This window comes from Equus quagga, chromosome 11 (genome assembly GCF_021613505.1).
Source record: "Equus quagga isolate Etosha38 chromosome 11, UCLA_HA_Equagga_1.0, whole genome shotgun sequence".
Lineage (NCBI taxonomy): Eukaryota > Metazoa > Chordata > Mammalia > Perissodactyla > Equidae > Equus > Equus quagga.
In genome coordinates this window covers 71,010,000-71,037,531 of record NC_060277.1, presented here as the reverse complement: position 1 = coordinate 71,037,531, position 27,532 = coordinate 71,010,000, and the positions used below count along the sequence as shown (strand labels likewise).

Genomic DNA, 27,532 nt, shown 5'->3' with positions numbered 1-27,532 from the left:
GTGTTCTATTTTAATATACTAACAAGGAAAGATGGATTTATTGTGATTTAGGGAAGCCCTCCCTCCTTGTAGAGAGACCTCAAGGCTAGGCACAGGCAGCCCTGGGTTCTAGTCCCACACCCACTACTGACAAGATGAATAACTTCTCTTCCCATCTCTGGGTCTCAGTGTCTCCTTTCGGCTCTAATATCCTCTGATTGTAGAGGCTTCACTGAGAGCTGTTGGCCAGCGACCAGGAGAGCTTTAGAGTGGTCCCACTGTGTTTACTGGCAAGATCTCCCCTCCCACATGGTGTTTTCCATCACCTTATAGAATTGACTATGCAAAACCAGTTGAGAGCCTGAGTAGTTCTCCTGGCATCGACTCTGTGTTTAGCTGAACAGCAAGTCCCAAACCGTGGCTGCTAGGCCCAACCAGAGCTGATAAGTTTCAGTTTTAAGGACATTCTTTTATTAACTTAGGTTTTTTTCTTTAAAATAGCCTCTTTAGGGGGCTGGCCCCGTGGCTGAGTGGTTAGGTTTGCGTGCTCCACTTTGGTGGCCCAGGGTTTTGCTGGTTCGGATCCTGGGTGCAGACATGGTACCACTCATCAAGCCATGCTGAGGTGGCGTCCCACATGCCACAACTAGAAGCACTCACAACTAAAAGTACACAACTATGTACCGGGGGGCTTTGGCGTGAAAAAAGAAAAATAAAGTCTTTAAAATAGCCTCTTTAGATCACATATATTCTTGTTACTTTAATAAATCTTTGCTAATATTAACAGAAAACTCAAGCTAGAGCAAGACTTAAAGAAATATAACTACTAAGGCACACTCTCCTCTTCATGTGCTTTGTCCTTAATCCTCTTTTCTGGAACATAGTCTCTTTCTCTCTGGCTTTAGGTTTCATAAAATCCTGAGTGTGTACCAGTGCACCACTGCTTAGCTCACGGACAGCAGGGGCCCTCCTCGCTGGCACTGTTCTGAGGCTCTAGATTGCTGTACAATCGTGGCCTTACCTGCCACTAACCCAAAACTTCATGCTTCTTGCCCAAAGTGGAAACTCCTTTTAGTATCCCTTTCCCTCCATAGTCTAAATAGAAAAGGAAAAAGAAAACAATCTGTATATGTCTGTCTCATTTTCCCTGTGACTTGTCTAGGGTGGTGGACTGTTTCCAATCAGCAGAATATGTTTCCTTTCACTTCTTGCCTCTCCTCAGCTTGTCTGAAACTAGTATAACTGGTTAAGTGCTTGCTAGAGAAGTCTCCTGCCTTGTTCTGCTGAACATTCAGAGTACTGAAAATAAGGGAGAACTTATTTTCCTGACACCTCCAGCCTGCCATCCCCCCAGGCTGCCCAGTGGCCACACCAAGACTTTAACGAAGCTCTCCTGAACTGAGGCAGCCCTGGGATTTCAGGTGTTGTTAAAACTACGCTTAGCTCACACTGGCCGTCAAGTGTCCAGGCCTCTGGTTCCCCTTCTTCCCAGAAGCAGCCCCAGGAAGGTCTGGAGTGCTTCACACTTTTTCTCATACCCCAGGACGAGGCCTGAGGTGGAGGACTGGATAGGGCTGAAGATAGTGTCTTCATGTTTTCCCAGAGCATGATTTCTCCCCACTTGGTCAGCTGCGTCAGAAGGGGAGGCTTGGTGCCCAGGGGAGACAGTGTTAGAGGCCATGAGGTGGGAGTAGGGGATGTGAAGAGAATTCTCCATCCCTCTTGTTCTGACCCCAGGAAGGAAATGGCAAGCAGAGGGAAGGTGCTGGAGTGCAGCTGTGAGCCCCACTCTCTGTTCACCCTCACCAGGTGTTTATCTCTGTGGATGACCTGGAACCCCCAAGGCCCCCAGGCACTGAAGATTCCAGACCAGAGCCCGAGCAAGAACCAGGACCAGGGTCCCCGGGCACCGCGGTGGTGGAACAGCAGCAGTCAGTGGAGTTTGACTCTCCCGACTCAGGACTGCCTTCCTCTCGCAATTACTCTGTGACCTCAGGCATCCAGTCGAGCATAGATGAGGGGCAGAGTGTGGGCTTTGAGGAGGATGGCGGTGGGGAAGAAGGCTCTGATGGGTCAGTTCCTGCAGCCCACGCTTTCTCCGAGCCCCAAGATCCCAACCAGGAGAAGACCTCGCGGCCCAGCGAGCTGGAGGCAGGGGAGGAGCTTGCGGCTGTTTGTGCTGCTGCCTACACTGTATGTGGACGATCCTGAGGCACTGTTCTCAGCTGGCCCCAGAGGCCCTTCTGACATTCCAAGGCTTGGGGAAACACCGGTGGGTGGGAGGTGGGGGTGCCCTGACTGTCCTGGAGGGGGCCACTGAGCCTATCTCTCAGCATCCCCAGAGGACTCTGTTCTGAGTCCTTTGGTTCCCTGCCTTTGCTCATTCCTTTATGTGGGCATCACGTCGGCCCCCAGCTCACCCCTGAGGGCCCTCCACTCTTTCAGATAGAAATACTGGACACTGTGGCCTTAAATCTGCACCGCATAGACAAGGATGTGCAGCGATGTGACCGCAACTACTGGTACTTCACGCCCCCCAACCTCGAGAGGCTCAGAGACATCATGTGCAGGTGCCATTGTAGGGCAGGGCTCGGGGTGGGAGGCAAGGACCCTGCTCTGAAAGGTTAAGTCCCTCAGGCACCCTGCTCTTCTCCCCTGTACTTCCTCACACTTGGCTACCTCTGTCTAGAACACTTTCCCTGCAGTGTCCCCCACCCCACCCCTCTTCATTCTTAAAGGTCTTTCAGTCCTCAGCTTTGGCCATACTTCTTCAGAAAGCGTTAGCTGAATTCCCTCACCCCAGCATACCAAGCAGTGACAGCCTGTTCATTGGCTCTTTCCCTGAGCCCCTGAGGGCCTGGAACACGGGCTGTGGGGTTCACCATCATACTCTTAGGGCTTTAGGATGGCAAAAAGGCTGGCTTCTGGGTAGCAGGTTGCTCTAGGGGCCATCTCCCCAGGGGGAGGTGAGGATGGTGCATACCCACAGTGACTCTGTCCCTGGCATTTCAGCTACGTGTGGGAACACCTGGATGTGGGCTATGTGCAGGGCATGTGCGACCTGCTGGCACCTCTCCTGGTCATCCTTGACAATGGTGAGGGACAGGGCTGGGGGCAGGGGTAGTGGGGAGTGTTCCCAAAATGGTGTTTGGATTGAGCTGACATAAGCTGGAGAAAGGAAAAGCAGACCACTAGGTCTGGAAGGGTGGGCATGTAAACCAGCCCTGTCCTCTGGGCCACAGGACACCCCCTGTGAAGTGAGGCATTGGGGTCTCCTGCCCTGAAGCCACATTCCCGTCTCCCCTCAGATCAGCTGGCCTACAGCTGTTTCAGCCACCTCATGAAGAGGATGAGCCAGAACTTCCCCAATGGGGGCGCCATGGACACCCACTTTGCCAACATGCGCTCCCTCATCCAGGTGAGGTCTGGATCTGCCCGTGGGCATCTGACCAGGCACCGCCGGGCTTGTCCATCATCCACAGAGAAGCCAGGGAGCATTCCAAAAATGACCTTTACGTATAAGTTTAGTTTCTTTCATTTAAAAAAACAGTCTTCAGTGTTACAAGTCAAGGAGCAATATCCCTATGTGAATGCTTGTGCTCATGAAAGTTCTGGTGAGTAGTGTGGTTGATGATGCAATCAAACACTGAGAAAATGGTATCACTCCAAAAAGCACATCCCAGAGAGACAGGTGGGGCAGCAGAGTGCAGCCTCCACCTAAGGGGACAGGAGGGGACTCAAGTACAGCTGCCCAGCAGCCAGCAGCACAGCAGATGGGCCTGGTAGAGGATGGGGGTGGCCGGGAGAGGCAGCGTCACTTCAGTGTGTCTCCCTTTCTCCACTTGCACAAGATCCTGGACTCAGAACTGTTTGAACTGATGCATCAGAACGGAGACTACACCCACTTCTACTTCTGTTACCGCTGGTTCCTGCTGGATTTTAAGAGAGGTAAGAGGCAGGTTGGATGGTGGGGCTGGGGTCAGGGCCAGCAGGAGATCTCCCTTCCCCACAGTCAGTGGTTCTCAGCCCTAACTGGAACCACCTGGCGAGCTTTTTAGAAACACCAGTGCCGTGGGCCCCATCCAGCCCCAGACTTAATAAGTGTGGCTGCCTGGGCAGCCGTGAGTTCAGAGCTCCTTAGGTGAATCCAAACTGCCACCAGGGTTGAAAATCACCCTGAGATGATGGTTTTCAGAACTGTTTTCAAACCAAATCTTCCCAAGCACCAAGGCCTATAAAAGCAGATCTAGTCTAGCTGACAAGAGTACAGGTGTGGGGTGTGCAGCTGCCCAGCATGCAGGACTCACCAGGGAGAAGGGCAGGGGCTTGGCCTGGGGCATAGAACCCGCCGCCTTGGGCTTGGTTGTGTGTAATGGGGAGACTCCCAGGACTTTGGCCCCTGGAGCTCTGTCTCCACATGTGGCTCCATCCAGAGGCCTGTGGGCAGCCAGTCGCAGTCTTAGTCCCTTGCTGTCCCCAGAGCTGCTGTATGAGGATGTGTTTGCTGTGTGGGAGGTGATCTGGGCAGCCCGGCACATCTCATCGGAACACTTTGTCCTGTTCATCGCTCTGGCCCTGGTGGAGGCCTATCGTGAGATTATCCGTGACAACAACATGGACTTCACTGACATCATCAAGTTCTTCAATGGTAGGAACTGGTCCAGCCATCCTGGCTGCCCCCATCAGGGGTATGAGGGCCTCCTCTCCTGGCCTGAGCAGAGTTGCAGGGGCTGTCAGAAATACCAGGTCCCTTCCCCGTAAGCAGATGTCAGGAGTCCAGCAAGTGGAAATGGAGCAGGGTGGGTAGCCACAGGGCTCCTCCCAGACTACTGCCTCTGCTCCGGCATCCCCACTGTTATCCATGTTTCCCCAGAACGGGCTGAGCATCACGATGCCCAGGAGATCCTGCGGATTGCCCGGGACCTCGTCCACAAGGTGCAGATGCTCATAGAGAACAAGTGAGGGCTGTGGCCAGGAGGCAGCAGCCGGCCAGAGCCAGGGCTCCGTGCCCCTGGGTCCCTGCAGGAAGCGTGCACAGGGGCAGTGCAGCTGAGTCTGCCCCAACTCCCAGCTGATCCTCACCTGACTGTGTTCCTAACAAAGTGCTTGTGAGCCTGGGATCCGACTCTGGGCAGTGCTGGCCCTGCAGGGCGAGTTGGGGCCAGGATGCCCTCAGGTCAAGGTTGGGATAGGAGGGATCGGCTTCAGGGAGCGACTGCTTTGGGGGATACCTACTGTGCTCTCCACTCAAATGCCCAGGAATAGCCCCACTGCCCCCTGCAGCCTCAACCTAGACTGTTCCCCATGGCCTCTCCAGGTCAGCCCGGGGCCCTGCAGCGTTAGCAGGGCTGTAGTTGCCTAGACCCCACCTGGCGAGAGTTGTGTTGGGTCAAGGGACTCTGTGCTGTATCTCTCCTGAGAGTCCCTTTGCAGGCCCAGTGCATGTCTGTGCACCAGCCCCAGTTGGGGCAGTCAGAACTGCTGCCAGTTCAGGCGTGCGCCCTAGGTGTAGGAGACCTGGGCCACCTTACAGGTCCTCCCCTAAGACCGGGGCATTCAGAAGATGGGACCCTGGGTGGGAACAGGCCACCTCAGCAGCACTGCCACTGCCTTTGGCCACCTGGGGTGACCCCATGCACGCCCAGCCCATACAGTGTACCCGCGTGTGTCTGCACAGTCTCACTCCTGCCAACTCGCTCTTGCTTTATGCATTAGATGCATCCCTACAAACTGTGTGTAAATGACGCTTTTGCCAGATGGATGATCTGGAATGTGGTAGGAGCACTTGCTCTCAAGGAATCCCAGAGTGATTCTTTAGGGAGGCAGTCCTGTCACAGCCTCCTCTCAGGAACAGGCCCCAGAGTTTAGGGGCAGCCCATTGCCTATCCCAGGCATCTGCTGAGTCCCTGAGGCTTTGGGGGTGGTTACCTGTGTCTCCCGTTTGTCCCTGGTGAGAAGCAAGGCTAGCTCTGCCTTCCACACATTTCTCAGGATGTCGAGAGGCCTTGGGAGCTGGGAACTCCCCTGGAGGAGCCTCACTCATGGGGATGCTAGGAAGGGCCCAGCCCCTGACCCTAGGCCCAGGAACACTGCTTGCTGTCATTCCTACCTCCCTTCCCCTCAACACATTCAGGGTAGGCCTTGCTTTGGGGCCAGGAGGCCACTCTGCCACTGGGGCTGGGGCCTGCCTAGCAGTCACTAAGGTCTGGAGACTTCTTGCATTTAAGAAACATGAAAAATGGCCCAGCAGCCCTTCTGCATCCAGCATAGCTCCCAGCCCACCTCTGTCCCAGGCACTGCACGCCTGTTTGTGGGCCAACCCACCTGCCCTATTGCCCTCCCGTCGTTGTCTGTGAGTCCTTGGCCTCCACCAAAGCACGGTGGCCATTGTGTCCCTGCCTTAGTGACTCAGTGGTTTTGTGAGGAGCAGAGTGTGTATGTATGTTTTTTGGCTCAGAAACTATACTCTTCAATGTAACAGACCAATAAACACAGCATTTGGCGATGCTTTAGGCTCTGGGGGCTGCTTTTGGGCTGGCACTGGACAGCGAGTGACTATGTGTGTTAGGGAATTCTGTAAACTCCACAATCAAATGGTAAAGAGGGCCAGCCCCGCAAGGCAAGGATGGTGAAGAGAGAGAACCAAAGTTTCCAGGGGAGAGGGCCTTTGGCTGTGGGCTGGGGTGGGGGTGATAGCCAAACCCCAAGTACTCAGAGGTAGCCCTCGGGGGGACTTCACCCTAGAGCCAGCGGTCCTATCTCAGACTGACCATTGACCTCTCCAGCCTCTGGATGAGTGTAGGTCCCTGTCCCATCCCTTCCCCAGCCTGCCTGCCCTTCTGGCTGGCTGCAGTGGAGTTGGAGTTTGACGGGGAATCTGCAGGATCTCCTGACCTCTCCAGCCAGTGGAGAAGGATCCTGTCTCTCTGGCCTTGGCTTCTGCCCACTGAGCACTGTCTTTAAGATGCCTGCTTCAGGCTAGGGTGTTGGGGGAGTATTGGGAGGGATCAGACCTGTTGATGTATGGAAAGGGCCCAACTATAATAGCTTCCCACCTGCTTTCCCCGACCCCAGAAGGCCACTGCCCCATCATCTATGGCTCCAGGTAGAGGCTCCAGTCACCAGCATGTGGTCTGGTGTAGCTTTCCGGGCATTAGGACCTGTTGTCAGCTCCCTCAGACCCATTCAGACAGACAAGGAAATCAGTTGACACAGGGAGCTCTGGGACCAGGGAAGCTTATAAGCCCCTCAAGGGAACACCTCCCCACCCCCTGGCTGATCCTGTTGCCTGGAACAATCAGAATTCCCTCTGCTGTTTCTCCTCCTGAAAGAAGTTTACTAAAGGCCCCTGATAAACTAGCCTGGAAATGGCCTGGTTCCTTCAAATACCCACCCCTCCCTTCCCTGCTCCACCCACAAGTACTGGCACTCCCCAGGTCCCTGGCTGGGCTTCTAAGACCAGAGGGAATCCCATAGCCAAAATGATGCATCTGCTGAGGACAATGTGTGTGTGGAGAGGTGGAGCTGGAAGTGTGAGCAGGGCGCTATAATGCCATCTCAGGGAGCCCTCCTACCCTGGAAATGAGTCTCCCTCTCTTACAGAGCAGGAGCTGGTAAATGGAAGCTCCTGGATTCCTACTTGGGATTTTTGTTTTCTGTTACCTTAACCACAGGCCCCTTTCTTGCAAGCTCTAGCTGAGCAGAGAGAGGGGAGTTTCTGCCTACTCTTAAGATATAGTGATAGCCCTTAGATGATATAATACCTACTTCACTGTCAGGGGCAGTGTTTTCATCCCCAGTGCTGGGCACAGTGTCTGACACTGAGTGGGCACTCATGAAATATTAACCCTAACCCTAGGCCTTCCCTAAAGTGGAAGGGACCGGTCTTCCTGGAGCTACCAGCAGAGGGAGCTAGCATCCCACAAGTGAAAGGGCCTGGAGGGATTGTGGGGCAGTGGGGAGGGGCGCTGGGTCCGGCCTTTCTTGAGGCTGGCTCTTCAAAGAAGGGGACTCCAAGACATTCAGCCACCACTCCCTTTCCTAAGGATAACCCCTCGCATCCCCAGACCCACCCCAGGAAGAGACGCTGAGTCAGTTCCCCTGACTGGGGCTGGGAGTGTGACAGGTGTCAGGGTGTTAGATGAGGCAGCCAGCCTAGTCTATAGCTAGGCCCAGCTAATTCATTCTCCCTCACCTCCCCACTTACTCCCAAGACAGCCTGCCAAAGGGCTGGTTTCCCCTAAACTGGGGAGAGAAGATGTAGTTATAGGGACAAAGGTCTTCCAGGCCCAGGTTTGCAGACCCAGCTTAGAACATGGCTCTTTGACCTCTGACCTCCAACTTCTTCCTCTTCTTGTTCCTTTCCCTGAGAGGACAGCCCATGGACTCCTCAGATGACCTGCCCTAACCACAACCCCAGAAGCACATCCCTCTCAGGAAGCCTCTCACCCTTCTGTGTACAGATCCTCCACCTTTTTCCCATTGGAGCTTTCTTGAGTTCAGGTTCCTGACTCTGCAGCAGGCCCCAGGGCAGGGTGGCACACACTCAGGGGAGAACTCTGCAGAGTTGAGATCTGACTGCAGCTCCACAAGGTTCCAGGCTAGCTGTGTGACCACAAGTCACAGCTACCTCAAACCTGTTTCCTTATCTGCCAGAATGGGGCTAGTTCTTATTTACTTCATTGTGCTGTTAAGAGATGAAACAAGATAGCGTTTGTAAAAATGGTTTGAGGAAGTATCAAGTAGTACAAAAGTTCAAGGAAGCCCATAACTGCAGTTCTCAGAGCTTGCTGAGGATTGAACATTGGGATCAGAACTGGAAGGTCCCTAATTGTTTTCTAAAATTGACCAGCACGGAAGCTACTGGAGGACAGTTCCCCACAAATGTCAACAGGGAAGACACTGCTGCTTCTTGCTGGAGGTCTTTCCCTAAAGGTGGCTGCCTCCTTTTGCAACAAAATGACCCAGACGCTGCAGGCTGGCAGCTCCATCTTAGGTTTCAGTGCAGGTTTATTTCAATTTTATATTTTATTCCAGGCAAGTGCTTATTACATGGATAGTATTCATGTCTCAATACCTAAAGTCTTGGAGCATGAACAGCCACTAGAATACAGTTCAATAGTAAAAATACAATATGTACAAAATTAGGGTTTTTGTAGTTTTTTTTTTTTTTCCCACACAGCAGATGTATCCAAACACATAAAAATCTCTACAGTCTGGGGTCGCTACGGTTTATATTTCAGGAAACGGAGACACAGTGACCAAGTCCTCACTGTAAACAAGGGCCACCTCTTTGGGGGATGGGGGTGGGACCCTGGGATGGGGGAAGAAACTGTTCCTGGAGAGAGCAGGGGTTATGGTGACCCCGCCATTCCCTCCAGGCATTCCCTGCCCTTCTTTGGCCCCCCCAAGGAACTAACCTCCCCCTCTCCTCGAGGTAAAGACTCCCAGCCAGTGAGTCACTCTGAACATCAAAAAGTAAAACACGCATGAGAGGTAAGATGTGTGTATGTGTGCGTGCACGCGCATGCACGGGCACACGCGTCCCCCAGGCTGGAAGGGCTAGGGAGGGGAGGGGCGGGAGGTCCCACAGGCGAGGACAGATGTGGTCCTGACAGCTCTCAGGGGAGATGCCCAAGGAAGGGCTGGCGGTGGCTGCCCTCTTGGGCACACAGCGTCACAGCGTTCACAAACAACAACAAAACAGCAACAAGACCCATTGTCACCAATCTGGACATAGTCATTCGGCACTAGATTCAGAGGCCCCCACTGATGGGGGGCTGGGAGGGGCAGGGGCGGAGGGCAGATGAGGTATCTGTGCAGGCCCAAGGGGCAACTGGTTAACATAACCGTTTCATCTCTGGAATGGCCTCAGGATGCAGGTGGTGAACAGAGCTGAGAGGAGGGGCGGGTTCACCAATACTTCTCTGACTGTTCCCTGGGCGCCAGGCCTACCCATCTCCCTCTGCTTTTTCCATTGTAATCACACTGGGAAGAATGAAACTGGCTCCCCCAAGAACAAGGGTGGCAGGTGGCAGTGGCTGCAGGCGCAGGGAGGCAGCAAGCTTGTGAGGTGGGAGCTCTGCATAGGGTGGGTACGGGGCCCTCTCCTAGAGGCCTCTAAGGCGTCCATAGGCCTTCCCCTTCCCCACCCACAGGAGAGAAAAACAAGAAGACAGTCCCCTGGGAGGTCTCCAGCACCGGGAACTGAAAGGGAATTCTTAAGTGTCTAAATCTATTCAAGACCGTTGCCAGGCTCCCCAGTGTCCTGAGGACACTCCAGAGGATCCTGGGCCCTGACACTCTCCCACCCCCAGCCTGTCAAACTTCACACTTAGAAATACTCACATCCTCCTCCCACACTGAAAGGCCATTGGTGAGTGTGTCCAAGTGGGGAGCAGAGTGTGCACATGTGTGTAACTGAGTGTGTCCAACACAAGGCCACTTGTAATAAATACCCACATAAAGAGAAGCCAAAGCCCTTGGCCAAGGCAGAGGCAGGGAAAGCAGCATCCCCTACACAGGGCCCCCCACTCACTCCTCCCCACCCCAAGCTGTGCCCTGCTCTCAGCCCAACTAAGGACTTTTCCTCAAAGGAAGGCAGTGGCACACAGCAGCCCCCACCAGGGAGGGGACACTCAGAAAGGCCCATGGAAGAAGGGGGATGTTCAGGAGAAAGAGATGACACTAGAGACAGAAGTTGGAGCAAAAGCAGCAGCCCTCCTCCCTAGTCTGGCCCTGCTCCCTCTCTACAGGTCCCCAGGGGCCTGTGTGGGAAAGGATCAGGGGCCAGATTTTAACTTCCTGATTGCCTCAACAGTGTGGCTTCAGGATCCTGGAACCCAGACCAGATGCTGGCCAATGTCTCCCAGGCAGCATGAGGCACCCAGGGGCACCTATCCCTTGAGGGAGTACACAGCACTGAGCAGAGGGGAGTGGAGGCCAGACAGCACACCTCCTCTCTGCCTTCTGGAAGCTGAGAGCCATATCCAGGGATGGGGGCAGGGGTCCAGAGCAGCTCTCCTCAGTCCAGACGCAGGCTGGGGGCGAAGGTGATGGGCACAGCCAAACCCTTCTTTCCCTGCCCCCACCCTCAGCCTGCCCTCCTGAGGTCAGGAGCTCAGTGGCAAAGATTGGCGGGCTCAGGGAGCTTGGCAACAACTTGGGTTTGGTTTACTATTGGCAGACAATCGTTAACTAGTTTCTGCTGTAATGAGTCATAGTGACTGCAACTGGGTTGGAGAACCCCATGCTGGGGCACCCACCTGTCTGGATGGGACGCCAGAGCAGCCACTTCCTAGGATTTGTCACCTGTACTCAGCAGGGTCCCCACAGTCTTCAGCTTTCTGGGCCAAATTGCTTCAGTTCTGCTTCCCCGTTTCCCCTCCAAAGGCCTGGGAAGAGAAGGCTGAGGCTCGGGAGGGGAGGGCCCGGGCACTCAGCCACCTCACCAGACAGAGCAATAGCAGCAGCAGCACAGGAAGGCGGGCAGGGTAGGGGAAAGTCGGAGAATACCACGTCCACATCGCACTGATTTCAGGGGACAGGGTTGGGAGGCAGGGACGGCACTGGAGCTGGCACCAGGCCCAACAGGTGGCATGGTCACCAGAGCGTCTCTCATCACTTCATCAAGTCCTAGTGCAGTGGGGTAAGCCCCTGCCCTGTGCCCAGCTACCTGGGGTGGCCCCTCCCTCCCCTGGCTCAGAGTCTCTGCACCCCCTTCCCCTAGGAGGCCTGGGGGTGGGTGTGGGCGGGGTGGGCCTGGCCTGGCTGGAATGTGTGGAGCTGGTGGGTGGGAGAGTGGGGGACAGGTCCCCCTCCCTGCCCCCACTGAGGGCCTCTGAGTGGCCTCATCCTCAAGCCAGCTTGAGTGTGCTGACCGGGAAGGAGGGCATGGTGACCATGGTCACAGGGTTGAGCACCGTCTGGCCCACCAGCTGGGGGTGGTGCACCACCTGAGCCCCCACAGCTGGCTTTGCCATGACGGTGGCTGGGGGCCCCAACCCAGCTGTGCCATTTACTTGCTGGTGCGAGAGGGTGTGGGCGATGTGGCTCACTGCCACAGGCTGGCTCACTGCCACAGGCTGCGGGTACAGGGGCAGCTGGGAGCCAAGGTGGGCCACGTGGTTGAGGGTGGCAGGGTGTACTGTGATGTGGCCAATGGGGGGTGTGGCAGGTGCCAGCTGCACAGCAGGGCTGGGGGCCGAGGGGGCGATGTGGGCGATGTGCTTGCCACCCGGCCCCTGTAGAACATGGTTCACAGTCTGGATGACTGAGGCGTGGGTGGTGGCCGTGTGGGCGATGACTGTAGAGCCTCCCCCAGCCGCGGCCACCAGATGGGCTGGAGCGGACACCAGAGCCTGGGCAGGGGCAGCTGGTGGGGGAGGAGGGGCCGGCAGAGGTGTCTTCTGCTGTGGCGGTGGCTGCTGCCCGGGCAGATGGGCAGGAGACAGGGCCACAGGCTGGGAGTGGGGGTGTGGGTGGGGAGGCAGAGGCGTGGGGGCAGTGCTGGGCGGTGGCTTCGGCAGCTCCGGGTGGGGGTGATGGCTCAGCTTAGGTGGGCCCAGGCCGGCCTGGTCCTCCTCCATATCCTCGTCTATGTTGTCCTCACCCTCTGTGGGGGGACACAGGGAGAGGTGAGAGGGCTTGGGAAACAAGAAGTTAGAAATATAGATGTCCCTGGGGATACGATGGGGCTGGGGTGAGGGGCATCTTTTCCAGCAGGCAAAGGCCTGGCCAGGGCAGCTGTCATTTGTGAAGGGCGGAAGCAACATGGAACGGGTGGCAGGCAGGGCTCACCAGAGGCTGTAGAAGTGGAGGCCTGGTCGTCCTCCGGCTGGCCCGTCTGCCGGAGCACACGGTCGATCTCCAGCACATCCATCCACTGGCTCAGCTCGTGCTTGAGCTCCGCCAGCCGCTGCTGCGTGGCAATCTTCTCTCGCGCCAGCCGCTCCATCTCATGCTCATATTCCTTCTCCTTCCTCTTTAGGGACTGGAGAACAGGGCAAGGGACAGCAGGATACCCTGAGCAGCAGCCATGGGGCCCACAGATTACCATAAACATATCCCCACAGCCACCCCTGCCTCCAGATCACTCAGCCCACAGGGCAGGTCTGCACTGACCGGGCCCCAGGCTGACAGGGGCCGTTGGAGACAACACCTGCCTCCTGGTCCTGGCTCTGCCTAGTGAGGCCCAGCGTCCCGGGTACTGCAGGCTCTCAGGCAGGCGCCATTGAAAGAAAGCACAGATCCAGGTCAGCCCCTCTCCCATCCCCACATCAACTCTGTCCTGAGGGGCTTCCCCACCTCATGCCCCATCCACCCTCCTGGCAGCATCTCTCTCCATTCTGCAGAGAAGGACAGGAAGGGTAACACAGACTTCTGGGGTCATGCCCAAGGCCTCCACCGCTGTTCATACCATTCTGTCACTCACGGATACCACAAGCTACTCTCCTTGGAACGCATTCCCCAAAGAACCCCCAATGATCCTGCCCTTCTCTCCACTTCATCATTCACTAGTCTCCTTAACTTCAATATCCTTGGAGGATGACCCGCCAGACTTTGTGGCCGTTTCATCTTGACCTGCCTCCATCTCGTCTCCAATAGCTGCTGGCTCTGTACCTCCTCTCCAACTTCCTGGGCCCCTATGGTGCCCACCTGTGTCGCCACTCTACAATGCTCTATTTTCACACTGCCTACAGGCCTCCAGACTCCCCAGGCTGCTAAACAATCCCCACGCCCTGGAATGTGCCCCTCCTTTCACACAGTACCTGAGCTGCACTCTTCAATGAGAAATGGCTCTTGGGGTGATGGACAGCACAGCTGACTCGGACTGAGCACCCCTGGAGAGGTTTCTGTCCCTCACCACAGGTTCCAGGTTGCTCCCACTCCCACAACGCTGATGCCACCCCCTTCCCTAAGAACACCAAGAGGGAGTTCCCTTATCCACGGTGCCATATCCCTCTCAACTCCTTCAGGGCCACAGGTGACCTTGTGCCACTTAGGTTGCCCCCTCACGGAGGTGCTGGACGCCCTGCCTCCTAGACTGTGGCAGCGCTCCCTTATTAGAAGGGTCTCCAGTTTCTCTCTGCAGGAGGCTTATTATTAGCAGTTCCAAAGGCCAGCTCCTATCCTATTTCTCAGCTCCCTTCCAGACCAAAAGCCTCTCCCCTCCTCCATGACCTCCCAACTCTGACACTTCATTAAACCAACTCATCTAAGTCTCAACGGCTTCCCTGTTGCCAGCTTCTCCTCGGCGTAGGCATGTCCTGACCGCTGGGTCAACCAGACAACATGGACAGTGCTGCCTTGCTGCCTCCTGAGTTTCTTACCTGACCTGCTCCTCAACTTGTAGCTTCCAAGGCTCACTGGTCATGGCCAGGTGCAGAGCCCACTGGCTCTCCACACCAAACTCCCCAGCTCGTCTTAGTTTTCCTCTCCAAACTCTGTCTGCCCAGATGCTTACACACGGAACGCCCCCTTCTCACCAATCTAGATCTTCTCTGCTCCTCTTCTGAGACCACACCTGAGCCCCTACATTCTCCACTGCCCTTCCCCAACCCATGCCCTTCTCAGCACCAGCATGCACACCTGAGCGTTCAATGACATTGACTGTCAAGTAGTACTTAATCAGACACTGGCTCCTATGACCCCCTAAATATTTCCTGTTTTGTCTTTCCACCTCAACACACACTGTTCCTGTCCAACCCTGTAAGTGAAGGCAAGCGCTGTTCTATAATTAGCTTATATCCCCTGACCCTACCAGGCCAGGACAGAGCTAGGCACAACGTTTTGCCTAGCCCCAGGGGAAGGATCTGAGGGGACTTCACCATGTTAGCTCCAACCTCTATCCTGTCTCTCCCCTTCATCACAGGAGAATCACAGTCACCCAGTAGCCTTGACTCCATTTCCTATGGGCAGTTTTGCAGTAGTCTTTCCTGACTGTTCATCTGCCCCTCCTGAGCATGGCAACGTCTTCAACTCAACACACCAACTAGGACTAACTTCCCCACGCTCCCTCCTACAGCCCCAAACTCCTTGCATTTCTGACCTCACCAGTAAGAGATGCCTCAAACCATTAGTGCCTGCGACACATAACCCAGATACAGCCATGCTCTGTACTGGCCGGAAACCTGGTAGCTCTACACTTTTGTCACCAGTCCCAGGCTACACACAGTCCCTTCTACCATCCTGGCTTTGAGATTAACCTTCTCCCCATATTTCTGCCAGAAAGATCCCTCCCCTTACACACTCACCTGTTTGGTTTCTCACCTGGCTCTACCCCAAAAGGCCAATGCTGGACACGACATGAGATGAGGCCTCATCATTGATGTGAGTCAGCCCTCACTTGAATCTGGCTGCTGGGGGCTGGAAGTGGCCATCCTGAACTCTACTCACTAGCAGGGAGGGTAGGCTTCTGGCTCAGGGAGAGAGAACATCAGAGGCCAAAACCTCCTCTTCTCACTTAGCCCAGTTCTCCACAGGCCTAGAGGCCCCCAGAAAGTTTCCCCAGGGTCTAACTTTAGACCACATTGCTTCATCTTAGACCCATTTCCTTTCTAAGACTACCTAGATACCTGGTTTGGTAAATGCCCACTCCTCTTCCTGTTTCTGTCCACTTCACCGTGGCTTTCTTCAACTCCTTTACCACCTCTAAGCCACTATAGGTCTGGCTGGGTTCTCCAGCTTTCCCACAGCTTTCCACCTGGACACACATCCCAAGCCCTCAGTCTACATGCTCTGTGTGATCTCTCCAGTACTCCCTTCTGGCTCTCATCGAGTGCCCTGCTGCCCCCCATCTCTACCTGGCAACCCTCCTGACCATCTTTAACTTCCAAAAACGCATCCTGCTCCCTCCTGCTGGAGAAACTTTGGACTGTGCTGGGCTCTCTGCCCTCCACTTTGCCTTGGTCATCCGGAGACCTTCAGGTCTCAGCTTGAATGCCCCTTCCTTAGCAACAACTTCCCCACCTCCCCAGAACAGATCCTGTGATCTGTCCCTGTGACACCTGCATGGCACAGTCTTCCATCTTGTTTATAATCTGCTGCAAGACAAAACCCATGAGGATGCAGACCTACATTTTCCTCTTTGCTCCCCCACTATATCCTCAGAATCAGACACAGAGCTTCCCAAAAGTACCTGAATGAACAAATAAATGAGTGAAGTTCAGGATTTATGCAGTCTTCTAAGTTTTCGACTGTTTCTGCTCTCCCCTCCCTAAATATGTATCTATAAAGAGGAACGTGCCATTCCATCCTCCCCACTTCTTAATAATCGCAATTAAGTTAATATTTACAGAGGCCCAATCCTAACATCCTCACGACGAAGATACTATTAATTTTTTTCCCAGTTAGCCTCATCGCAGTACAGAAAGCTGATATTCGCAGAAAATGTCACCGCATTTGGACTGAGATTTTCTCCCAGGCCATATAACTGCGTATGATTGAGGGACCAATCAATAACATACTCAAGCCCACGTTCGGCAAATACATCAAAAAATAAGCCTCCTGGGTACCCTCGGAAACCCAAGGCAAGCCCCCGACGCCGTGCCGTCCGGGCCGCAAGCGAGGACCCGCCCCTCCCAGAGCACGCGCGCACCCACGCGGCCCGGGCCATGCTGCGTCACTCCCCGCCGGCCGCACCCTCCCTCGGCGCGCGCAGGAGCCCCGCCCCCCGCCCGGCCTCGCCAATCCGCGGGCCCGGCCCCGCCCCTCCCGGTGCCGGGAAGCGGCCTGGAGACGCGCCAGCACCTCCCCGCGCTAGAGGGCGGGCGGAAGGGCGCGCGTTCACGGGAGGCGGGGAGGGAGCCGCCGACTGAGAGCCGTCGCGAGTCAGGCTCCGGTTACCTCGGGGCTGTGACCCCGCAGTCGAGGCCGGGGGAGGGGTGGCGACCCGCTTCTGGCTCCTCGCCCGGCCCGACCCTCTACCATCCACTCCCGCCAGGGCCGTGACGCCGCCCAGCCCCCAGGCTTCCCAAGAGCGACGACCAGGGGACCCTGAGGCTCCTCCCCCCAGCTGGCAGGGAGCCCCCAAGCCCCTCCCACTCCCCAACGGCTCCGTTCGGACTCCGTCTCCGCGGCAGCGGAGCGTGGCCACCGCCCCACCCCCACCGCCGCCCTCCCCGCGCGCGCAGCCCGCCGCGGGTTTCCAGGGAAACCGAAACTCGGGCCGCCATGGCAACTAGCTTATCTGGCGGGCGCCGGCCCGGTGCCGCAGAGGGGAGCCAGGGCTCACGGCGAGGGGACACGGCCAGGAGGGCGCCCTGGAAAGGGCTTTTTTAAAACCCTGACGGAAGGAGAGAGTAGTTTTTAGAGGTTCGGTGACCCCGGGGCTGCTTGTCTCCCACTCAAGCTGCCGCATTCCTCCAACCCCGAGGTTTAACCCCCAAACTCGGGTCGTGGCACCTCAGTGCGCTCACTGCAAGGATCTGAATCCTTCTCGGGTAAAAGTCGGGGGCTTCACTGGCGCGCAGCCGACTGGAGGGAGCCACGCCCGGGGACACCCCTCCCCCGGCCCAGCGACAGACTCTTGGGCCGAATCCGGGTTCCGCCCAGGCGCTGCGGGCGGGGTGGAGGCGCCAGGCTGCTCCACGCCCTCCTCACCCGCGGGTGCTCTAACAGCGGCAGGCAGCTAAGCGGGGCCGGGCGCCGGGGTGACACGGATTCCGCAGGGCGGCCCGACGGGGGAGGGGAGGGAGGCCGAGGGCAGCACCGCTCCCGCCCTGCCCGCGCACGCGCGCCCGTCTGCCCGCCCCCTGACGGGCGGGGAGCCCCGTGACGTCACCGGGCCATGTGCTCAGCGCCCGCGTGGAGGAGGGCGGGGGAGCCGGGAGGGGGCGGGACCGCGACGACCGGGCGAGGGCGGTGGGGCGCCGGGAGGAAGCTGGCTCTGCGGCCGTCACCACCACCGCCCGCCTCCTCTGGGCCGCGCTTCCCTCCCCCATACCTGGATGTACCGCAGCGCCGTCCGCAGCACGCTCAGATTCGAAGTCTTCTTGTCGTCCACGTTGGGGATGTTTCTCTTCAGGGTCTCAAAGCATTCCTTCAGATGGGCCCTCCTGGGGAGAGGTAGCAGCGCGGGTCAGCCACTGCCGGGGGCAGAGGCACGGCCTGGAGGCGGGGAGGGAAGGCCCAAGGACAGCTTGGGGAACCAAGGGTGGGACCAGTCCCCACGGCGGGCGGGGCGGGCCCAGAGTCACACACGCTCGCACACACACCTGTTCTTCTCCAGTTTGTTGTGGACTTCTCTGGTTCCGATCCTGAAACCCAGACAGACAGGAGGCTCAGAGAGGAGGGCCCAGATTAGGTGGCCTTCCTGCCCCCTGTTCCCGTCCTCCAAATGCCACAGGCTTTTTGTCCCTGACATTTTCTCTCTATAAAGCAGCAATGGGAGATGCTCCTTCTGTGCCATGGCACGTACACCCCATGGAGGACACATGTATGCTCATAATTCATGACCCCTTTAACCCCCAATGCCACCTGTCCATCTGTGAGGAGATGGAAGTACTCCTGGGACTCAGAGAAATAGCCAGTTGACCCCATCCCTCAGAAGAGGCCCATAACCCAATACTCTGTTCAAAGGCTGGGAAATGCCATCAGCCCCAACTTTGGAGGAGGTCAGAGAAAACAGAAGTCAGAGAACAGAGAGCAATGGCCATTCCCCACTCCCGGGGCCGGGATGGGCAAGAGCACAGTGAAAATGTGTCCAAATATAGGAGGGCACTTCTAGGCTGGGGAGGTAGGGTACGGCCCTGAAGGCCTGGCTGGGGAGGGAACTTTCTCTTGCACACACAGCCCAGCGGGTGGGCAGTCCTCCTCTCCACCCCAACAGCTCTGACTCTGCCACACCTCACTCACCCCCCAGGCCTCTTCTTCTGTTCACTGGATTTGACTTCTTCAGCTGGTGCCAACTTCAGTGTCCCAAGAGTGGGTGGGGGTGGCTGCTGGGGGGCCAGCTGGGGCTGGACTCCAGGGTGTGGTGCGATGGTCAGGATGGGTGTGGGGAGGGGCTGCAAAGGCTTGGGGCTGCCAGTGGGCGGAATGGTGGTCTTGGAGTCTGGCAGTAGGGGAGCAGGGGTGGGCACCTGTGGCCTGGTGGGCAGGGCAGCAGACTCCTTAATGCTCAGTCCAGGGGTGCTCACCAGGGTGGGCTGGCGAGGTGCCAGGGGCAGAGGCTGGGCTGCAGGGGGCAGTGGTGGGGGTGGGGGCAGAGGCTGAGGGGAGTTGGTCACTACTGGAATAGGAATGACAGTCAGTGGGGTGGGGGTGGCAAGTGGGGGTGGAGGTGCCGGCGGAGGTGCTGGGGGGGACAAAGGCAGGGGTGGTGCCTCGTTGCGGGGTTCTTCCACTGGCAGGGCATGGGCCAGCCTGGCCAGGCTGCTGGCCTTCTTCTGCTCCTGTTCCCGCTCCCGCTCCAAGCGAAGCCGCTCCTGCTCATCTACGCAGAGAGAACACAAGGGGTGTCTGAGTGGGCCAACAGCCCTGGGCCCCAGCTTCACCTGTCCTCCAGCCATAACCCATCCTCTGACCGTGTCCCAGTCAGTGCTCAGTGACACCCCTGCTCTGCCTGAGACACCACAAATACCCATTCACACCCAGCCAGGCGCTGGCTAAGCATTGAGACACAGCAGTGAACAAATCACACAGACCTGGTCCGTGTCTTTGGGGAGCTCAGGGCGGGCGGGTGCAGGGAGGGACAAGAGACAGAATAACAGTCCAGGCTGGGGGGAAAGAGGCTGTGTAAAGGCAGAGCAGGAGCGTCCCAGAGAATGCTGGAGGCCTGGCAACCTGGAGGTTGAGGGGTTAGGCAGATGGTGAGCAGGGATGGTCAGGAGCAACAAGGTAGAGGGGAGCGGGCTGATAAGGTGGGCAGAGGCCAGTCCATAGAAGACCTCACAGGCCACCACAGGAGAACGGAGCGGGGCAGACAGATCATAGTTTCTGGGAAAGACCTTCAACAGTGTTTAGCAAGTACCTTGTAGAGGACAGGCAGTACCTTCATTTCACAGATGGGATAAATCAGCTCAGAGAGGCAAAGTGATCTGTTGAGGGTCACACAGCAAGACACAAGTAAAACTGGGGCCAGACCCAGCCAGGTCTCCTGACACCTGGCAGATTCCTGGTACTTGCTGTGCCAACATATGCTCACTAGGTGTCTACACACACACACACCCCTCTGGATCCTCACAAGAGCCCCACACCACAGTCAGGGTAGGGACACCACCTTCAGTTCCCACATGAGGAAACCAGGCCCAGGACTCTGGACTCCCAGGCTAGGTCCCAATGCCTCTGGTTTGTCCTCAGGGGGACCACACAAAACACACTTGGTCCTTCTCTGCCCTTTGTTATGCTAGAACTAATTTCCCCCAAATCCCCCTCCCTCCCTCCCATCCCCTCCACCACCAGCAGCACAAACTAGAAAGACACAAGGCAGCCAGAAAGGAAAGCTGGGCTTTGTAATAGGGGTGAGCAGGGCCATGAGCTCAGGCAAGCACGCACCCATCAGTTCAGCATCTCTGCTGAAAGCCCCGCAGGAAGGGGAGGCCTGCTTAGCAGCTGGCTGAGAACAGGGGGAGGGGAGAGGGCCCCTCTCCATCTCCACCCTGCCCCGTCCTCTCCCAGGCCCATCATTCCAGTCCCTGGGCTACAGGGCTGGGCCAGGGCCCTGGGGAGCAGCTGCAGCCCCCCAGGCCAGGGAGCAGGCTGGTCACCCAGCCCTCCCCACTGCCCCGGATTCACCACACTGCTGACTAACAGAGCTGACAGCACTGGCAGGTAGCCACGCCCCAAACACGCCCCCCCACAAGGGGTGGGGCTGGGGTATGAGGTTGGCTAAGTGCCCCCTAGGGAGGAAGGCATCCACCCTCCAACATGTTTTTCGGGCTGGGGTGGGGGCGGCCCCCAGCAAACCTGAGGCCTCAGGGCCCTTTGACCAATCAACAATGAGTGTGAGCCAGGCCTGCTCTGAGCCGAGCCCTCCCTCCTGCAGAGGAGAGCAAGGAGGAAGTAGAGGGGGAAGTGTTCCGAGAGGGGAAGCACTCAGTGGTTTCCCAGCAGCCAGAGTTCAGGGGCTGGACCGGGCAGCACAGGCTTCTTCCTATCTCCCCTGCCCTTCAGGAAGGGGAGCTGCCAGTCCGGTGCAGGCCTGCTCCAATGAGGGGAGGTCTTGCTCTCCTAGGCCTTTCCAGCCAGCACTAGCTTATGTTACAGGTGCAGAGAAAACCAGCTCTCTCTGCCCCAGCTTCCCAGACTACACTGGGAAAGAAGCCTGCTGAGTTCCAGCTCCGGAGCCCCGCCTGGGACATCCCCAGTCCTCTCCCCACTTGCCACCCTCTAACCCCACCTGCCCCCATCTCATCCCCAAGACAAGGCCCTGTAGCTCAGGGCCCAACACAGCCCCACCTCCATTCCTTTGACTGAGCCAGGCCCCTAACTTTCCTGGGCCTTGGGGCAAGTGTTCCACTCTCCCATAAGCGGTGGGACAGACAAGGCCCCAGGCCCCAAGCCCCAAGGACAGGTGCTCTGGGAACCCAGACTGATGGTAAACCTCATATTCCCCATGTTTTAAAGCAACTCCAAAGCTCACCCAGGAGACGGTAACCTCCTCCTCACCTACTCTCTTCCAGAGCGAGGCAGGTGCGCCTCACAGGTGCCAGGAGGAACCCAGGTGAATGGCCAAGTTCTATCACACCTGGATCAGCATGAAAAAGCTTGACTGGCGGGGAGGAAGAGAGCGTGCCCCAGGCCAGATTCAGCTCACCAAAGCTTCCTGCCTCCTCCCTGCCACTTGGACTCATTCCTTACTCAGTGATGACCCTCTCCCTGTGCCCTGGAGTGGGGGACACAAAGCGGGGGAAGCAAGCTGGCAGTCACTCAGGGGCCTCCCTCAGCAGCAAGATGAGTTTAGGCTCTTTAAAATAATGCTCTGCTGCACCCATGGGTGCACACCCTCCCTCACTCCCATACATGCACGCACACTCAGGCACTTTCCTTGGGCTCTACACTCAGAGAATTTAGCACGACTCCTCTGGGGTGATCCAGGGGCCACAGGGGAGAGTATGGGCATTGTGCTCCCTTCAGCCATCCCAAGTCACTGTGGCCAAAGGGGCTCAGCAGGCACAGGGCTGGGGCCTGAGAAGCCCACACCTGGTGCCCCCGAATGTTCAGGGGGATTCCCCCTTCATGCTGACAGGGAGCTTGGCACATAAGGCAGGCCCAGGGTACGACTGGGTCAGGAACCTGTGGACACTCCCACCAGCTCCCTCCAATCACGGCAGAAGAGGGTGCCATTCGAGCTACCTCCATGAATGCTAGAAAATGACCAGGCCCCCCTGCTGACCACCACGATGCCTTGCCCTTTCCTCTCTTCCTCTCACACAAGTGCACACATGCCCTAGGCTCATCATGTAAATAAGCTAGCTGGTCTAGGTCGGGAAACCAACGCTTGAGGTTGAACGAGGGCACAGATAAGACGATCCCTGTTCAGAGCTGCTCATCAGGTATGTACCCCGGGAAAGCGCTTCTGGTCAGCAGGGTCACATACCACCTCTTTCTCTCCCATCCTTCCCACCCCAAGTCAAAGGACAGAACCTCAAGAAGGAGATAAAATGAATTCTGGAGATTAAACTGCTGTGGCCAGATGCAGCCATCTGTATGACAGTTTTTGGAGTAGATGTGGTTTTCCAGCATCCACCTATCCCCTAAACCCACCCCCCCCCCCCAACAAGAAGCTGTGACTGGGCAGCTAACCTAGACCTCAGCTCAGCTCCTTGCCCCTGGTTCTCACCACCTGAGGAAGGGGGCTGGGCTCTCCAACTTAAGAGGGAATGTTCCCCGGTTCCTTCACAGTGTCACATACACACATTCTTACTGGTCAGCTCCGGATTTACTTATTTTGCAAAGGATGAGAGAGATGACAGTGTGAGTCTTGTACCATTCCCCATATAGCCAACCAGCCTAGGGGTAAAGTGAGGGTGAAGTGAGTGTTCCCTTGGGGCAACATCAGGGTCAATCCTGTTCACCTCTAGCACAGTGCCTGTTACACAGTGGGGACACAATAGGTATTCTTGAACTGCATTGTGTTGATGGTGGCAGCAGGTGACTCAGTCTCTCCAAATCTTGTGCACGCTCTCCCCCTCCCCCGCCCGTCGCTGGGCCCGCACGCAGGACATTCACGGTCACCAACAGCACTGTCCACCTCCTGACCCTGCTCTGGATGCCGAAGGCAAGGGGGAGGGGCGCGTGGGCTGATGTGCCAGCCCATCAGTTCTGCAAAACTCAAGCATCTCAGTCTCACATAGCTCGAGTGACTCTTGACCTTGAGAGGCCGGTCTACCCGACTAGGCCGACGGACCCGCAGCTTCCCCGCCCCTGGCCGGCTGCCGCTCCCCCCCCCTGCCTGCTCAGCCAGCGCGGCGGCGGCAGCACACGCTACAGGCGCGCGCGCGCGCGCGCGCGCACACACACACACACACACACACACACACACACAACACACTACTACCTCCTGCATGACTCATCATTGAAGCAACAATAGGCAGAAAGAAAGGAAAGGAGGGCGAAGCACTCTCTCCACCACAACCAACCCGGCCGCAGGGTTGGGGGATTGGGTTGGAGGGGACAGGACTCTCCGGATAGTGCACACAAAACGATCCAGGGCTGAGGCCCTCGTCGCAGTCCAGCAAACGGAGGTCTTCCCCCCAGCCCCTATTTCTGCATCACCCGGAGGGGCGCGTGGGGGTAGGGGTGGCATCTAAAATCTTCGTCTCCCCCACTGTTCAGGAAGCCCCCAAATTTGCCCATTCTCAGCCTGGCTCATTCCACAGTGTGGCCAGGGGTGTTGCCAGGAGGTCCTGGAGAGAACGTTTTGGGCGTCAGAGGGAATATGCGAGCTCTAAGTCTTGTCGCTCTGCGATTCTGAGCGTTTCCCTCGCCCCACGATCAAAAACAGAAGGTTAGGGCGAGAACCGACAGGTGAGCTCGGCTCCACCTTCGCAGGGCCCAGGCCCTCCCTGGGAGATGCCCAGAGGCCAAAGCTGGGGCCCAACCCTGCGCAAGGCCCCTCGCCGGCCCCACCCAGGCCCCGCCCCCGGCTAAACGCGAGGCTGCGGGGAGGGGCCGAGCCGCGCCGTCCCCAGCGGGAGTGTCCCCCGTGCACGTGGTCGGGGGCGGGGCCCATCCACGTCACCACCCGGTGTAACCAACGGGCTTGGAACGCAGGCACGCGCAACATTCCAGCCGAGAGCGGGTTTGGAACGCGCAGACACGCCACATTCCACACCGGCTAAAGTGGGGCGCAGCAAGGGGGGCCCTGGGGCTGCCCCCAGCGACCCGCGAACCGTTTCACATACACCCAATCAGCCCGGCTCTCGCCCAAACCCCTGACGCGCGACCCAGCCCAGCTCTGGGAGGCGGGGTCAGGCGGGGCTGGCCAGGATCATAAGACACGCGATGTCATTTCATTCTGCAAAGGCCGCCTCCGCCCCAAGCGGCGCGTAGATCTGCCGGGAGCGCCCCCCGCACCCTCCCCACAAGGCCAGGGAAGCCGGGGAGCTGCTCGGCGTAGAGTAATTCCCACCCCCCACTCCGTTACACACACGCCCACTCGTGTGCACTATACACTCGCCCCGTGTACACGTCCGTTCATCCGCTTTCCTCGAGGCTCGCATCACACATCCCCCGTGCACACACGCACACACACGCGGGTCTGCCACCTCCACGCAACACCATTCCTCACCCCACCCCCCCGGCTCACACATCCTTAGCGCTACCGAGGGCACCGCTGGCCCAAGCGAAAGAAGCCCCCCGCGAAAGGTGCACAGGGGGTGGCAGGCGGCTGGGGTGGCGCCCACAGGAGACAGGTTCCTCGCTGCATGTTAATGAATTCATTAATTAATTTCACTGCCCACAACACTCCTCCCCGAGCAGAGGCTCTTGCGCGGAGCTGCGCTCCCCGGCTTCGCGGGCTGCTAAGGAGCGAGTCCTGCCCGTGGTTCCACGTTTGTTCGGGGACCGGGGTCGCTCGCCTCCCCTTCCCCGGTGCCCCTGGGGCCCAGCCCGGCCGCTCACCACGTGCTCTCTGTTGTTGCTGCGCTTGCCATTCCAGGAAGCGGGCCGCCTCCAGTAGCGTCTCTATGCTCATCGCGCCGAGAGCTGCCGGGGGCGCGCCGGAGCCGAGACTGCGGCCCGCGAGCCGGGCACAGGTCAGGCTGGCGGGCAGGCAGGAGGGAGGGATCACCTCCGGGGGGCGACAGGGCTGGGCGGCGCAGCGCACTCCGCAGGGAAGAACGGGGGAGCACGGGGAGAAAAATCAATGTTTCCCAAAATATTTGCAAGATAGAATTTGCAAATGTAAAAAAATTTGATGCAAAAAAAAAAAAAGGCGGCACTGCCCCTCTCCTCCCCCCCCTTCCTCCCGTCTGATGCCTCCCGCCCCGCGGCCCCCGGGAGTCCCGCCGACAAGAAAAGGCTTTGCAACAAGATGGCGAGGAGGCACCGACACACACAACAAGGGAAGGAGCCGCGCTGCCCCCGGCCGCCGCCCCCGCTACTACACCGGGGCCGCAGCCAAAGCCCGGACCGGAGCCCCCGCCCGCAGGGCCGCGGCGTCTCACGAAGGGAGGGGCGGGGTCCGGAGCGGGCTGACCCGCCCACTATAGAGCGCGCGCGCACACGTGGCCTGGGTGGGGGTGGGAGAAGCTCGAGCCCGGTTCGCGCCCTGCATTTCCGCTTTCCCGCCTCGCCCCGCCCCGGTTGCAAGCCACAAGTTGTGCAAGGGCTGCGTGTTTGGGACATTCACAACGAAATTTGTCCTACAGGAGGGAAGGAAGGGTGGAAAATTCAAGACTTAAGTTAGCTCAAATAAGAATACTCCAGGTCCGGGAAACCTTAGGTAGAGACTGGCCTGACCCCTGGGTCTCCACTCCCTACCCACACGTGACCTAATTCCTGCAACCACCCGCCTGTCGCAATTCCCCCGGGATCCGCCCCTGGGCGGAGCTGTCGGCAGAAGGCTGCCAGAGAACAGGCGGGAGGACCGGAGTGTCAATCCGGTTCCGTATCTTGTCTCCGTTCCTCCCCCCGCAGTGCGTTCGCATCCTATTAGGCGACGTCACCGGGCCGCGGGCCAATGGGCGGGCAGGACAACACGGCATGGAGCAGCTCCACATGGACACCCCGCGCCGCCAGCCTTCGGTTTAAAGGGCCAGTGTCTAGCAGGGTCACACTCGCGGGTGCGGATGGGGCCCAAGGGAACGGAGGGTGCGACGCAGAGAGGGAAATTCCGCAGTTGTGCCCTGGCCTATCCTTTACTTTTCACCACCCTCCCTTTAAAACCAAGTCTGTCTCTTTCCTTCCCCTAAACTCTTGTCTTTGTCCACGCGTGTCTGACGTGGGTGGAGGCGCCAACTATGCCACCTTAGAGGCCACCCTTTGCTCTGGTGCCGGGGCGGGGGTGGTTAAGGCGAGGCCCCCCACAGATCAGATCAAGGGGGCGTGGCCCAAATCGGGAACAACAACGTGGAGAGCGGAAGCCCCGCCCTCCCTGCGGCTCGGCGACTGAGGCCGCGGGCGGGGCGCGGGCGCGGGGCGCCGGGCGCGCGGGAGGGGCCGCTCCGCCGGGCCTCCGCCTTGCTCGCTGGGAGGGCGGGGACCCTCGGCTGGAGCTTCCTACCGCCGCTTCTTGTGCTGGTATTTTTGGGCGTGCCTAGGGAGTACAATCAGAAAGTTAGACCTTTGAGATCAGCTTGCCGAAATCCTCTCATTTTGCCCGTAAGGAAACAGAGGCCCAGAGACGAGAAAGGACTTATCTAAGGTCACTCTGTGTTCCAGTTTCTCCTCGCCCGGTAGGGAGGAACATTTACCCCTGACCCCACGGACGAGTCTTTTGAAGCAGCTCTGGGGCAGGGCCCACAATTAGAAAAAAGGCATGGAGGAATATCACACTGCCCAAACGGGAAGGAGTCTGACAACTTAACATATTATGACTGGGGGCCAACAAAATTCTCACCTGAAACCCTGCTGTTCTGCTGCTTTAGTGGAGGCCGCATAAATCCTAGTGGTGCCGTTGGTAGTGACAGGCACAGACCAGTTGAAGACGTATTTGGGACACCTTGGAGCATGTCCAGCTCTGCTGTCCCAATGACGGCAGGCCTACGGCCCCTCGGTCCTGGCCCCACCTTCCTTTCTTTGCTAACCAGTTCAAACAGTGGGACAATGCCAGTTTGGTTCAGGATCCTGCGGCCTGGGTTTCACCATCATAAAAAGCCAGAAAGCAAACCTTTATGAGGACAGCTGAGTGGCCGACCACCCCGCTATTCCATGCCTTCCCATCTCCACTGCGGCCTCAGAGGGGGTGTGTTCCTATTTTGGGGACTAGGTACAGGAGAGCTAGACGCATAGAAAGCTGGTATAAATGCATACTTTCTGGCTTTGCTCTTTTCCTTTGAGGGCATAATGCATCCTAGGGAAAGAAAATCTGCACAGACCCTGGAAATCAAGAACCCAGTGAAGAAGAAGGTTGTTTGCCAGCATCAGTCTACAGGGGGCTCTGATCTTT

The 27,532-nt window shown here is 57.7% G+C and overlaps 2 protein-coding genes across 9 annotated transcripts in view; one reads left to right on the top strand and one right to left on the bottom strand.

The window, feature by feature from the left end:
- SGSM2 (small G protein signaling modulator 2) overlaps positions 1-6,486 on the top strand; it is a 35,320-nt gene extending 28,834 nt beyond the window's left edge. For 5 of the 6 annotated variants that reach the window (XM_046675799.1, XM_046675798.1, XM_046675797.1 and 2 more), the window contains 7 exons: positions 1,789-2,172; positions 2,425-2,549; positions 2,992-3,074; positions 3,288-3,397; positions 3,831-3,927; positions 4,460-4,627; positions 4,853-6,486. In XM_046675799.1, coding sequence (XP_046531755.1) covers positions 1,789-2,172; positions 2,425-2,549; positions 2,992-3,074; positions 3,288-3,397; positions 3,831-3,927; positions 4,460-4,627; positions 4,853-4,941 — 1,056 coding nt within the window. In that variant the 3' untranslated portion in view covers positions 4,942-6,486. Of the gene's footprint in view, positions 1-1,788; positions 2,173-2,424; positions 2,550-2,991; positions 3,075-3,287; positions 3,398-3,830; positions 3,928-4,459; positions 4,628-4,852 lie in introns of those variants that run through there. The other variant, XR_006890638.1, reaches the window with a different exon arrangement.
- A 2,484-nt stretch (positions 6,487-8,970) lies between these two features.
- On the bottom strand, positions 8,971-25,494 carry MNT (MAX network transcriptional repressor). Of its 3 annotated transcripts, none has more exons than XM_046676448.1 (6): positions 25,045-25,494; positions 18,835-19,414; positions 18,195-18,236; positions 17,924-18,035; positions 12,778-12,970; positions 8,971-12,592 (listed from the first exon to the last, which is right to left on the bottom strand). In XM_046676448.1, the coding sequence occupies exons 1-6, from the start codon at positions 25,115-25,117 to the stop codon at positions 11,835-11,837; spliced, it is 1,758 nt and encodes a 585-aa protein (XP_046532404.1). In that variant the 5' UTR covers positions 25,118-25,494; the 3' UTR covers positions 8,971-11,834. The 3 variants fall into 3 exon arrangements, with proteins under 3 accessions (XP_046532404.1, XP_046532405.1, XP_046532403.1); XM_046676449.1 differs by lacking the exon at positions 25,045-25,494 and adding an exon at positions 23,480-23,977; XM_046676447.1 differs by lacking the exon at positions 25,045-25,494 and adding an exon at positions 20,476-20,779.
- Positions 25,495-27,532: the final 2,038 nt, after the last annotated feature.